General features: G+C 39.0%; 2 protein-coding genes across 2 annotated transcripts in view; both read right to left on the bottom strand.

The window, feature by feature from the left end:
• LOC306998107 (uncharacterized protein) overlaps window positions 1-13969 on the bottom strand; it is a 514861-nt gene that overhangs the window by 457208 nt on the left and 43684 nt on the right. The window lies entirely within an intron of this gene.
• LOC306998999 (uncharacterized protein) lies at window positions 4715-8870 on the bottom strand (the record flags this gene model as incomplete). Its single annotated transcript, XM_079613395.1, has 2 exons — window positions 8767-8870; window positions 4715-6569 (listed from the first exon to the last, which is right to left on the bottom strand). The coding sequence occupies exon 2, from the start codon at window positions 6305-6307 to the stop codon at window positions 4715-4717; it is 1593 nt and encodes a 530-aa protein (XP_079469521.1). The 5' UTR covers window positions 6308-6569; window positions 8767-8870.

Here is a 13969-nt window from a genome sequence, read left to right as displayed (position 1 = left end):
TTTAGTAATGACAATCTTGTTAGACTTTGTTTTCTGTGAACTATGCTGCTTTTACTACTTCTTTGCCTGTATTAAGCAACAGTCTATCCCTGATATCCATATGCAAGGTATGGGTAAGGATTATAAAATGGCCCTGGGCTTGGCCATAATGGAAATGTTTGGTGTCCAAGGTAAGGCACATTCTGATACTGCTGAACTTCACGACTACAACTTGTATTATGGCAATTGGGAGTACCAAGGTGATCATAAGTGAACAGTCGAGGGGCTCGTCTTTCTCTCTGAGGTCTAGAATGTCTCTCAACTGTTGTCGAATCATTGCATTGCTCAGGTGATTGTGTGTTCTTGACATGTTCCTCTCCTTCTTGTCCAGTTACAAAGGAATCCTCAGCTTGAATCAGTTCCTCATCACAGTCTTCCTCGCATCCGTTTTCTGATAGCCCAGCAGTGTCCACTCGATTTCCGATTTCGGCGATATTCTCGATCTGCTCGGCCAGTCCGCTCACCCCCCTTTCTAACTCATCAGCATCTTTGTTGCACCCTTCTCCACCATAGTGTTGATTTGGTGAGTAATAAAGACAACATTCATCCTCATCCTCTTCATCTCTATCCGTTTCAACAATGTCACTCCTCTTTTTGTGGTCCTTTGTCAATCTTTTCTCTAGGTCAACATCTTTGTTGGATTGTCCTTCCATCGGCAAGTGATCACATGAAAGCAAGAGGTTACGGTGTAAGATTCTAGACCTCCCCTTCCCCAGCTCAGGCTTGACTTCATAAATTGGGAGATTTTCCTTGACTTGCCTTACAACAGTGTGGATGGTCTCTTCCCAATGATTACGCAACTTACCCGTACCTCCTCTTGGTGTCAGGTTCCTAACAAGTATGCGGTCACCTGGATACAAAGTTGTGCTCCTCAGTTTCTTATCGTAATACTTCTTACTCCGTCCTCCTGCCTTTTCCATATTGCCCCTTGATATTTCATATGCTTCCCGCATTTGGTCTTTCCATCTCTTCATGTATTCCTGGTGGCTTACCGTACCAGTGCTTTCTTCCAAACCAAACAGGAGGTCGATTGGCAGTCTGGGATGTCGTCCATAAAGAAGATAGAAAGGTGAAAACCCTGTGACCTCACATTTAGTACTATTGTATGCAAAGATCAGTTTATTCAGGGATTCCTTCCAGTTCGTCTTCTGCTTGTCTGTCAGTGTTTTGAGCATTTGAAGTAAGGTCCTGTTAAATCGCTCTGTCTGGCCATTCCCTTGCGGGTGGTATGGCGTCGTTCTGGAACTGAGGACACCGCAATTCTTTGTCAGTTGGGCTAAAAGCTGATTTTCAAATTCACCACCTTGGTCGTGGTGTATTCGTTTTGGAAATCCAAATCGCAGGGCATAGTCATTAAACAGGCGATCAGCTACCGTTTTAGCAGACTTTGACGTTGTAGGGTATGCCTGCGCAAACCGTGTAAAGTGGTCGACTACCACTAATATATATTCATATCCCCCCTTACATTTATCCAAATGCAGGAAGTCTACCGATACAAGTTCAAAGGGCTGCGTTGTGACGATATTGGTGAGAGGGGCCCTTGTTTCTTTACAAGGCTTCTTTTGCTTTAAGCAAGGACAGCTTTTTGCAACATAATGTTCGATTTCTTGCTGCATATGAGGCCAAAAGAAACGGTCTCTGATTAGGGATGTTGTGCGGTCGATGCCTTGGTGGCCCATCTCATTGTGCAATTCTTTCATTACTACTGTCTTGTATCTTTCAGGTAGAACCAATTGGTTCCGTGTAGATGTTTTCCGCTTCAGGATTCCATCTTCATCTACATGGAGCTTCTCCCACTCCCGAAGAAGACATCTACTCTTAGCAGTAAGAGACTTAATTTGGTGGCCACGAGGCCTCACACTGGTCAGTTTACATTTGATTACAGGTCCAATGTGCAGATCCTCTCGTTGGGCCTGTTGTATCTCATTCTCAGGAATAGGACTATTGACACCCCGCTCTGCTGGACATGGAGGATCAGATACTACCCATGAAGAATCTTCCTGTACTTCCACTGCTTGAGCAGTCGCTGCAATACAGTCTGATGACAATTCCTCTGTATATTGTTCCATCATCTCTTCGATGTCGAGAGGCAGTCTTGATAAGCTGTCAGCATCTGCATTCTCTCGACCAGGGCGATATTTGATTGAAAAATGGAAGTCAGCTAGCTCAGCTACCCACCTACAACCACTTGCATTCAGCTTTGCGCTAGATAATACATACGTGAGGGGATTATTATCGCTGAAGACTGTGAATGTCGGAGCGTAGTATAAGTAGTCTCTGAATTTCTCAGTCACTGACCACTTGAGGGCGAGAAACTCTAATTTACCCGAATGGAGATGGTAGTTTCGTTCGGCAGTCGTGAGTGTCCGAGAGCCATATGCTATTACACGGAGCTTGCCATCCTGCTTTTGGTATAATACTGCCCCCAGACCTTGGTTTGAGGCATCCGTATGAAGAATAAAGGGCAACGTAAAATCTGGGAAGCCGAGAATAGGTGGTTCGACCAGATGGTTGATCAATATCTCCAAAATCTCTTGGTGCTCAGCTTTCCAAACTATTGGTTGGTTAGAAGGCACTCCTCTATTTTTCAGTCTGTTTTGTCTTGATTTTTGGCACATCTTTTCCTCTCTTGGGGAGCCCTTGAGTAAGTCATATAGTGGTCCAGCAATCTTTGAGAAATCCTTAATATATTGTCGGTAGTAGCCTAAGAGCCCCATCACAGTTCGCAGCTGTCCGACGGTGCTTGGCCTCTTTTCCTTCCAAACTTGCACAGCCTCCGTATCAGCTGGGTCCACTTTGCTACCTTCAGCAGAAACCATCCTTCCGAGATAGCGAATTTCTTTTTTGAACATTCCACATTTACTTGGTTTCAGTTTTATTCCATATCGTCTAAGCTGCTGCAATACCTCCCGCACATGGTGGACATGGTCTTCAAAGGACTTGCTATAGACTAGTATGTCATCAAGATACGGCACGCATATCCGGTCTCTCAAACTCTCCAAGCATTCCTCCATACATCTTTGAAAGGCAGCTGGAGCATTCATCAAACCAAAGGGAATTCGTATCCACTCATATAACCCCCATGGAGTTATGAATGCGGTCAGAGGTCTACTTTCCTTTTCCATAAACCCTTGATGATATGCTTTGCCCTGATCTAATAGTGAAAACCACGAATTCCCACCCAGGTTGTCGAGGATATCTTGTACTCTGGGAATTGGCTGACGATCAGGATGGGTCTTCTTATTCAGCTCCCTGTAATCCACACAAAGGCGTAGGCTTCCATCCCTTTTCCTAACACAGACTACAGGTGATGCATAAGATGATGTTGACTTTGATATCCAGCCCTGAGCAATCAGGTCATGAAGGTAATCTTTTACTTCCCTATACAGTGGCTTCGGCACAGAGATGTACGATCGTGCAACAGGAATCGTGTCTTGTAGAGATATTTTCAGTGTTAAATTTTCTATGCACCCAATGTCATCATCTGATTTGGAGAATGACAGACATTCCTCTCGTAACATTTTGTGTGCTATTCTTTTTTCAGTCTGATTCAGATGACTCAAATCCACCGGGGGGTCCCAAACATCACTGGTAGACTCAACGTTGCTTGTTTGGATGGAAGTCACTGATGTACATATGGACTGGCTTGCCTGGTCGAATGACTTGGGCGGATAAACAGCTTGTACCCCATGTGCTGTTCCAATGACTGTTTTACTACACAGGACAATGTCATGATCCGTTGGGTTCCGAGTGTCAAGCACGATGTATGGTGGGGCACCCCCCTTTACTTGCACAAGTGTCTCCTGGAACTCAAGCCCTTCTGCCCATTTTGGATCAACATCGGGTTCAAACATCAAAGTGATGTCCTCCTTTAGTGGGCTCATCTTTATTCGGCACTCAACCTGCAGAGAGGTACGCTTGGGAATTAACACCTTTTCTCTTGGAGTCCTCACCACATATTCATGTGACTTTTCTGTCCTTACAAGTTCTATAAAAGCTTTAATGTGGTTTGTCTCTAATCTCGGGAATGTCATCTTCACTATTCTCTTTAACTGTTCTCCACATATTGGATCTGTGCTTTCCCCTGAGTGGTTAGTCACTATGAGCTCAATAGCGTTGTAACCAATAATAGGATGGGAGAGGTGTTTTCCCTTTGTTACTAAAATGGGAATGATGGAATCTCTGCTATCACTGTTTTCTCCTGGCAACCGAAATGTGACTTCTATCCATCCAACATAAGGGATACCTTGTCCATTGGCCGCAACTATCTGAAGTGTGTCAAATGCATCAATTATCTCGGAGACAAGCCTTAGCTTCACATCAGGTAATACCTTACTTTTCCACCACTCATCAATGATACAAACTTAAGAACCTGTGTCCCACAATGCTGTTGTTTTTACTCCATGGATATAACAGTCAATGAGACACTGTTTTCCCACTAAAGTGGCCACACTCAATGTTTTGTTTGAATTCGTTTTCGTTTTCACCCTTAATTCTTGCATACCTTTGGGTTCATTTCGTTTACAGTCTTTCTTGTGTTCACTCCAGTGATTAACCTGACATAACTTAGAGCAGTAAAGGGACTTATGGCATAATGTACACAGTCTTAATGTATGGGAATCCCCCTTCACGCCACAACACGAGCACTGTTGGTGGGACTTAAACACCTGGCAGGTCACCTCCTGTCCCATGGAAGTGACCCTCCCTCGTTTAAACGATCATCTCTGGGTAAGTTTGTTGTTCTTGCTCTGCAGCCTGCCAGGAAATGCTCACTGCTTCCACATCTGTAACAGTGAGTACAATAAGTATCGATTTCACTCTGTTGGCAGTTTAAACATCTCCTAGGATGACCCCTTGGCTGCATGAAATGACGTTGAGGAGCAAATCCTTGTTGAAATTGAGTGGTCCTTCCTCTCTGTTCTGGGCTGTATTTCGGCCAATACGCAGGAGATGAATACTTAAACTGATTAGCTGGTATGTCGTCTTGTAAACCAGGTGAAGACAAATTCTGTGCTGCACTGGCTTGAGGCAGTTGAATCGACTCTCTGATTTGTGACACTTCAGCACTGAGGTTCTTTAATAGCGCCATGTCTGATTTGATTTCTCTGAGTTCATTTAGCAAGTCAGGACTGTGTTTACTCTGATTTTCCTGAGGTAACATTTTCCCTTTCTTCTCTGCAGGTGCTGGAACATCAGTGTATTCAACGGAGTGCACCATCGGCCGATGTTGAACAGCATTTTTCTTTTTACTTTGTCTTTCTGCCTCGGTCATGCATGCGATATTCAATTTCTCTAACAACAATTCATCACTCACGTCTGTTTGTTGCAGGTATGGCTTGAGGTCACCCCTGATGTAATCGTTTTGCAAACCGGTAAGTACTGTGTGGAGAAACATATTTTGCACCAGAATAGGGTCGTATTTGAGGCTAGACTCAGCTTCCTGTGATGCAAAAAGAATTTTCTGCCTCAGATCTAATGCACGAATGAGAAAGTTCTGAAGGGTTTCTTTGCTGTCTTGGGCCTCTGACATGAGTTGTTTGTACAGTTCGGTCGCGCCCTTCTCCTGGTAGTGTGAGCGAAGGATTCTTCTCAAGGTAGGTAACGTTAAATTGCCTTTGCCCTCTAAGTAACTGCGTAGTTGCATGCCAGGCGCGATTGCTTTGATGACTGCATGGACTATTTCGTGTTCAGGGACGTTTTTCTTTATTCCATTTTCAATCTGATGAGCCAGGCTAGAGAAACTAAGTTTATCTTTTTGTCCTGGTTCTCCAATTTGGCCAGCTATTTTAAACTCTCTTTGCCACACAAATGGTTGGGTGAGATCTCTTAGAGGATTACTGTTCTGGTTTGTTTGGCTCACTGTCTTTACTTCATGTTTTGTTTCACTTTGTGTTTGCTGTAGTGATACTTGTAAAGCTAACTGCAGTGCTTCAATCTGTTTTCGCAGCATTTCCTGTTCTGACACCTGAGCTACTTGTTGTGGCTCTACAGAATTCTGAACTGCAGGCTGAAGTGGTAGTCGAATTTCAACAATTTTGTCTTTCAGGTTAAGGAGGAGAGACATACCTTGGTCCTCCAGTTCCTCTACCTCCTCTCTTTCTATATACTTCACAATGTGTGCAATTAGAGATGAACGACTTTTCCCTAAAACATTCTCATGTTCAGTACCAACTATATGTAGAAAGCTACACACTGCAATCAACTGGTCACTACTCAGTGTATAAAGTGTCCCAACTACTTCAAGTTTCAAGTCCTCTAGCGTGTCCATGTTGGTTGTGAATAAATGGTCAGTGTCTGTGTAAAGCAGAATGTCTACTTGGACAGGAAGAACTTGCAGCTTCTCCTGGTTAGGGTAAGGAACCTCAGATTACTCGTACTTCTGCACGTCCGATCGTGAGACTATACTGCACACCGCCGACCTTCTATCGTGATGGTTGTGGTTGCAAGGTGGAATGTTGTCATCTGGCACTACATCGATCGGCAGGACCAGGGACCATCCATCCCAGCGGGGCCTCCAAAATGTTGCACCTCTGAAAAAGGGGGAAAATATATATGAATAAATCAGAAGACACGGACTCGATGTTGTCTCTGCGTCAAGCTGTATTTGCTGTGACGCACAACAGTTTGTGCCAGCTACTACCTGCAGCCTTTGGTTTCCCCCTAATGGACATTTCTTGAATTACACCTCATTTTTTCAGTTAACCCACAGAACAACAATAAACTCACATACAATATTGTTTTGTATTGCATAAATCATATTTATCTTTTTAACCTCACTACTACATATACACTAGATGTTGCCTTGGGGTTCTAAGCATGCGTCAAAACCACCGCCATCTTGGAACAGGGGTCTTGTCATAGGAAGTAGCTAGGTAACGCTGCTATCTCCGCCTGTACTTCGAATTCATGGATGATGCCGGACTTTTGTGCTGGGTATGGATGTTCACACGAACAAAATCTAAACTAGGACGTTTTTTTTTCTTTTTTCTCTGGACTCAATGATAAATAAATACATGTCTGACTGTTGGAACAAACCAAAAAAACTAGAAAATCGCATTCATGACGATTTATGGTGATTTTATTTCCGTTAGACCTTTGCCTACATTGACGCTGATGCATTAAAGAGCAGGGGCTCCCCTGTTCCATGATGGCGGCTCTATTGACGCATTCGTTCAAATGAAATGCCCCAAGGCGACAACTAGTGTATATATCTATGCATATTTCAGATGTCAGAAGAATAACGTAATGCTTGATATTTTTATCAGGGTTGCCACCCATCCCGTAAAATACAGGATCGTCCCGTATTCACAGGTGGCCTAAAATGATGCGTCCCGTATAAAATCAATACAGTATTTTACGTTAGATTAACACATACCAATAGCAAATTTAAAGAAATCAATTTCACAATAAATTATTACATTGTTTAAATAAATAAAAAAGTAGCTAAATGTGATTTGTATATGAACAGCTTTGAAAATATGAGTGCAGTGTGCTATAAGTTGAAATGTTTTTGCTGTGAGTTTTGCTCCATGTTGCCAGTATTTCTTTTATATTTCTGGCCTATGTTTGTTCTGTCTAATAGGGATCTAATTGTGATCATGTCTAAAACGTTGTTGACTTTCTAATAATGATCTCAAGAGGCAGCTGCTCAGAATGGGACCCTAGTGACACCAAGAAGAGATATGCTTTCATTTTTCTTTTTCATCAGCATTCATTTGAATGCAGTTAATGATTTTACATGATTAGATGGTTTCAAGGTGTTCATGTTCAGCACGTTTACAATATCAAAACATACATGGACTTTTCAAGACTCAACAATATTTTTTTCTGAACTTTAGATTTGTACTGCTTATTTATTTAATTTTTTAGTAACATTTGAGTATGTCCTAAAATGTGTACTGTGTATATATATATATATATATATATATATATATATATATATATATATATATATATATATAGTGTAACCCTTTTCTTAACCCTAGGGGTTAATTTAAAAAAAAAAAAAATTAAACCTCGATTCCCGGCAGTTGAATGGTGAATTTGACTGGTATTTTTCTTTTTTTCCTATACCAATTACACAATACTTGTACTAAAATAATAAATTAAACAATTCTTATTAATGGTTTCCCAGGAATCAGTACATTGTTAAATTAATTAGACTAACTTGCCAAACTACAAATAAATACCAGAATACAAATGTTAAGAATAATAAAAAAAGAACAACAGATTTTTTTTTACACTAGCCTACTATAATAACCCCCTTTAAAAGAAAAAAAAACAAGAAACCGCCATTTTGAAGACAGATAAACACTTACCCAATGGTGTGTAAATTACTCTCTTGTAAATTAAATGTACAAATCAACTTTTCAATATCAGAATTGTTCTTTGTCTCTCTTATGTTTTTTTTACACTTGCATTTTTAAACTTTACCTTTTCTACTTTAAAACTACAGTGGCCGAGAGAGCTCAACGCGCTGCAACTGAAGAAAACACATGCAACTAGAAAAAACACACATGCAAATAAAAAAAAAAAACACATGCAAATAAAAAAACACACACATGCAAATAGAAAAAAACACATGCAACTAGAAAAAACACACATGCAAATAAATAAAAAAAACACATGCAAATAAAAAAAACCACACATGCAAATAGAAAAAAACACCCGCAAATTAAGAAAACATCTTCATTAGTTTCACAACACATGTGTGCTCCAAATACTCACAACACAACCAAATACAGAAACGCGCTGCCTGGAAATAACCCTATACTGTCTATGGAAATAACACAGCACGTCCCAGCCGGGTTCGTCACTTTTTTGGTTCCCCTGGAAACATGTCCGGTATGGTCTGTGTTATTTGCAGCGCGTTTCTGTATTTGGTTGTGTTGTGAACTTTTGCAGCGCTATTCTGTATTTGGTTGTGTTGTGAGTGTTGTGAGTATTTGGAGCACACGTGTGTTGTGATGAAGATGTTTTCTTAATTTCCATGTGTTTTTTTCTATTTGCATGTGTTTTTTTCTATTTGCATGTGTGTGTTTTTTATTTGCATGTGTTTTTTTTCTATTTGCATGTGTGTGTGTTTTTTATTTGCATGTGTTTTTTTCTATTTGCATGTGTTTTCTTCAGTTGCAGTGTGTTGAGCTCTCTCGGCCACCGTATAAAACACTGTCCTCAATCAGTATATAAATAACAGATCTATCATTATTTTAAATGTGAACTTTATAGTGTTTATGTCGTCGTTCATCCCTTGGTCTGGTGATTGATAAAGAGGTCTCCATCAGCTGTTCTAAAATGCCAGGCACATCCTGTATTCAATACAGTTGAATGCTATTTTTAATTTAGATTGCTCTAGCCTAGCCTCTATCTAAAACATGGCTGCGTACAGAAGGGTAAACCCGACTTCCTGACTTGAAAAAATCCCTTAAGTCACGATTTTTCAACAACAGAAAAAGAAAAAAAGTCCACATTCCAAATTAATCTGAGAAGATATTAATGTAACTTGTGTGTTCTGTTTTGGTTTCGTTTTCACAGTATTTCCTGTAGGCCTACTCGTTTGCATGTGTTCTGCGTCCTCGGTTGTTAACCCCTGTTCTGTTAATAATCTCTCCCTGTGTGTTTAGTCCCTGGGTTCTGTCTGTTCATTGTTCCGTGTTGTTTTTTATTTACACGGTTGTGATCTGATCTCCTGTTTGTTCTGCTGTGTATTATTGGATTTCTTTCTTCGTCATGCGCTTTATTAACAGAACAACCACTGACAATTAATTGAACTGAACGCTTTTATTAAACACAGCAGAGGAAACCCACATGTAACCCAGAACTTTTGAATTCATGAAAAAAAGCATGCACACACATTGAAAATGGATGAAAATACTGTTTCTTCAAAACATTAAGCACAAAATGTTACCATGTAGAATATATATTTTTAAATGTACAGCTAATACAGAAAAGACATGGTAGCCTACCATTTTACAATGAGGTTTAATTTGTTAACATATAACTAGTAACATGAAATATGAACAATAGGCCTACTTCTAAAGCATTGTTAATCTTAGTTCATTTTAATCCCAATATTTACTAATAAATATAAGATCAAAATCAATTAACATTAGTAATTTTTTAGATGTGTGTGTGTGTTTTCCTGGTCTCAAAGTGTTTATTTAAATTCACTTAGTTCACACTTGTTATTCACACATGTGTGAATCATATAGGCTCTAACATCTATTCATCTTAAAACCTGAAACCTCCTCATCTCCCCCATAACACATGTGAGCGGGCTGAGAAGAGTGTAAAAGTCAGCACTCTAAATATGTGCGAATAATGCATGAGGTTTACTTTTGTGCAATAGAAAATAAATATTTATCAAAAGAGCACAAAACAATGTGTATACAAACAATGTGTGTACAGAACTCCAGTGGAATTTCCTCAATTCCTACGATTTATTGTAATATACTCTTACCTAGGGCATAAAATAATGCTAAGTTGCAGCTATAGCTGCACAAATGTAAAAAAAAAAGGAAAAAGTATGTATTTTCCGGTAAAAGCTGCAAGAAAAGTTAAACACAAGCTTGATTTAAGTAACTACATAAAGAAACAGAACAAAGATACATTTATTTTATTAGTTTATTACTTATATTTTTTATATAAATTATACTTCCTTAATTGCAAAGCAGCTCTGTACAACACATTTTTGTTTAAATTCTCCTTAAAATTATGTTCAATATACTAAACGGGGATGGTTAGCAGATGAGCAAGTGAAAGCCCCCTTCAAAATGATTTAGTATTTCCAGGAAGTGGTTTTGTCGAGTGTTGCCTGCAAAGCAGAGATAAATCTCTAACAGAAATCTACAGAAACCATGTGAGATTTTCCAATCTGAGTCACAAATACAGCAGTTCTGAAATTTTACATAAAAAAAAAAAAAAATGACCACTGCTTTTATTTATTTAAAAAAGACACCTTACACATTCAAATATTTCAAACACACCATAAATTAGCTAAAACATTTCACATATATACTGCTTATTTACAACGACATCCTGAACACATGACTGTAGCCTATCACTTCGAATCACTGTAGTAGTTCAGCTTTATTGAAAGGTCAATATTATTATATTTTATTCTGTTTTTGGATGTACAGATTCATAGTCGGCTGGCGGTTTACTGACCACAGCATATGGTTTCAGTTTCAGATTTGGGAAGTTTTGGTTACTTCTGAATGGCACAGTAGATAGTGGCTGGTGGCACAGTAGATAGTGGCTGGTGCATTTGGGTTGGATATCATTAATGTATCATATTCAACTAAAGTTGTTCAGTTAAGCTTTTCTTAATCTTTATTAAAAATGAAGACATTTAAACAAAGTTAATCAAAATTTTACATGAAATGCAATTCAGTGAGAGTACAGTAATTGTTTAATTCCCCTGATTCACAGAGTCAGGATTGGGAGAGGTGTGTTTGGTTTCCACGGTAACATCAGGTTGTCCAGAATCTCCTGCTATATCATACACTGCGTGCGGATACTCTGATTTCTCCAACATCTCCAGTGACTTCTGTGGCTTGATGTTCTCCATTGGGACACAATGCAATTAACATGTCAAAGTGGTTAGGCTGAAATGAGTGGTCAGTGCTCATACTGTATACAGACACTAACAGAGATACTCCAGGGTTTTACAAAAAACTGTACTTTCTGTAGACCTAGAGATACAAAACATGCTGCACTTCAGAAAAGAGGGTAACACTTTACTTGAAGGGGTGTGCATAAGACTGACATGACACCTTCATAATCATGACACGACACATGTCATGAATATGAAGCAGGTTTTATGCATGTTTATGACAGTGTCATTCGCTCAATTATGACATTTTTTAATGCAAATATGATTTTGTTTGAGATATCTTTGTTATGACAACTTGACATAAACCAATACATCATAACCTGCCAGTGTCTTTGTTATGACAACTTGACATTACTAAGACAACACAACCTGTCATAAATATGTCATAAATATAACATAGCAGATTAATTATCAAACTTAAGAAACCACTAGCTTTATGGGTTAATATTACATTAAACTGTCAGGTGGTTGGTTTTGACATTGGCTGTCATGAGGAGATTATAACATTTTAATGACAAATTAAATTGGTACCACTGTAGTTGAGGTCAAAACAATATTCATGACACAGTTATGATGGCCTCATGACAGCCACTGTCAAAACCATCCACCTGACAGTTTAATGTAATGTTAAACCAAAGCTAAGTGGTTTCTTAATAATTAATCCGCTGTGTCATGTTTATGACATATTTATGACAATTTATGTTGTCTGTGATGTCAAGTTGTCATGACAAAGACAAGATTTCTGACAGGTTATGATGTATTGGTTTATGTCAAGATGTCATAACAAAGGCATCTCAAACAATGCAATATTTGCATTACAAACGTCATAACCAGAAGAAGTGCCTTGGACTCTTTTCTAAACTACACAACTTAACATTGACATTAACAAGAGAAACATGAACTGAGAAAAACCGAGGGCTTAAATATGATAATTCATGAATCAGGGAACCAGTGTCCACTCAGCAGCTCAGAAAAGAACATCACATGTTGTCATCTCGAGTTTACGGTAATGATGACAACAGTGACGAAGAAAACCATGACCAGAAACTTAACAAGAGAATGAAACTAAACATGACCGTAACAGAAACTCACACCCTAACTTCTGCATGGACTGTTTGCTCATTCTGCGGGGCCACTATGATGTTGAGCAACATTTTCAAAATGTTTCAGTGTTACAAACTTCAGTGTACAAGCATGGAACATAAACTGTATGAACTTCTGGCTCTAAAACACTTTTTAAACTCCTACCAGCTATTGTATATCTCTTGTACAACTAAAACTAATGAAAATGTCTCTTATTTCAATCTGGAACTTTCTAAAGGGATATTCAGTGTTACTTTGAACCTTACAGTGATCAGCATCTGTGGCAAGACTGAGAAAAATGAAAGTAAATGCACTTATAGTCATGGAGTCTAGCGATCAGTCACAAGATTTCAAAGCAGAAGTGTTAAGCTTATCAAGGAAGTGGCAATTCCTGTGGTGACATGCTAGAGTCTGTCTCAAAATATTGTAAACAACATTGTGCGGCCCTTGTATTTGTAATAAAGCTTGTGTGATATTGATTTTAAAGTTTACAATAAGTGTGTAAATAAGTAGGGAAAAGACATTGAGTGTCCGAAAGACCCTCTTTAATGTAACACTACTTTCCTGCAATGGATTCAGGATCTGTGCAAGGACCCTGGTCAAACTGGGCTCAAAATATATCACCCAAGATTATGTCAGAAAATAATATTTTTTTAATTATTCAGTGGTTAAATCTGCAAATGGTTTCCATGAGATGGAAATACAGTGGTATGCATAAGTTTAGACACCCATGTTAAAGTTGCCTAAAAAGAGGAATAAAAAAATCATCTTTTGGAAATTTATCTTAATGCCTTAATTTAAAAAATGAGGAAAACTCCAACCTTTAAGGACACCAATTTTCTTTGTGAATGAATAATGTATCGTAAAAAAATAAATGTTCTTCCTTAAAATACAGGGTGCATAAGTTTGGACACCCCTATGTTAAATTCCCATAGAGGCAGGCAGATTTTTATTTTTAAAGGCCAGTTATTTCATGGATCCAGGATACTCTGCATCCTGATAAAGTTCCCTTGGCCTTTGGAATTAAAATAGCCGCACATCATCACACACCCTTCACCATACCTGGAGATTGGCATGGAGTACTTTCCATAAGATCATCTCTCAATGCAAATCAAACCAGCTGTTAGGCTAACTGAAATAAAACCATGCCAATCTCTAGGTGTGGTGAAGGTTATGTGATGATGTGGGGCTATTTTAATTCCAAAGGCCAAGGGAACTTTATCAGGATGCATA

This window comes from Phoxinus phoxinus, assembly GCF_949152265.1.
Source record: "Phoxinus phoxinus genome assembly, chromosome: 5".
NCBI classification, from domain to species: Eukaryota; Metazoa; Chordata; class Actinopteri; order Cypriniformes; family Leuciscidae; genus Phoxinus; species Phoxinus phoxinus.
This window is presented reverse-complemented; position numbering and strand designations above follow the sequence as displayed.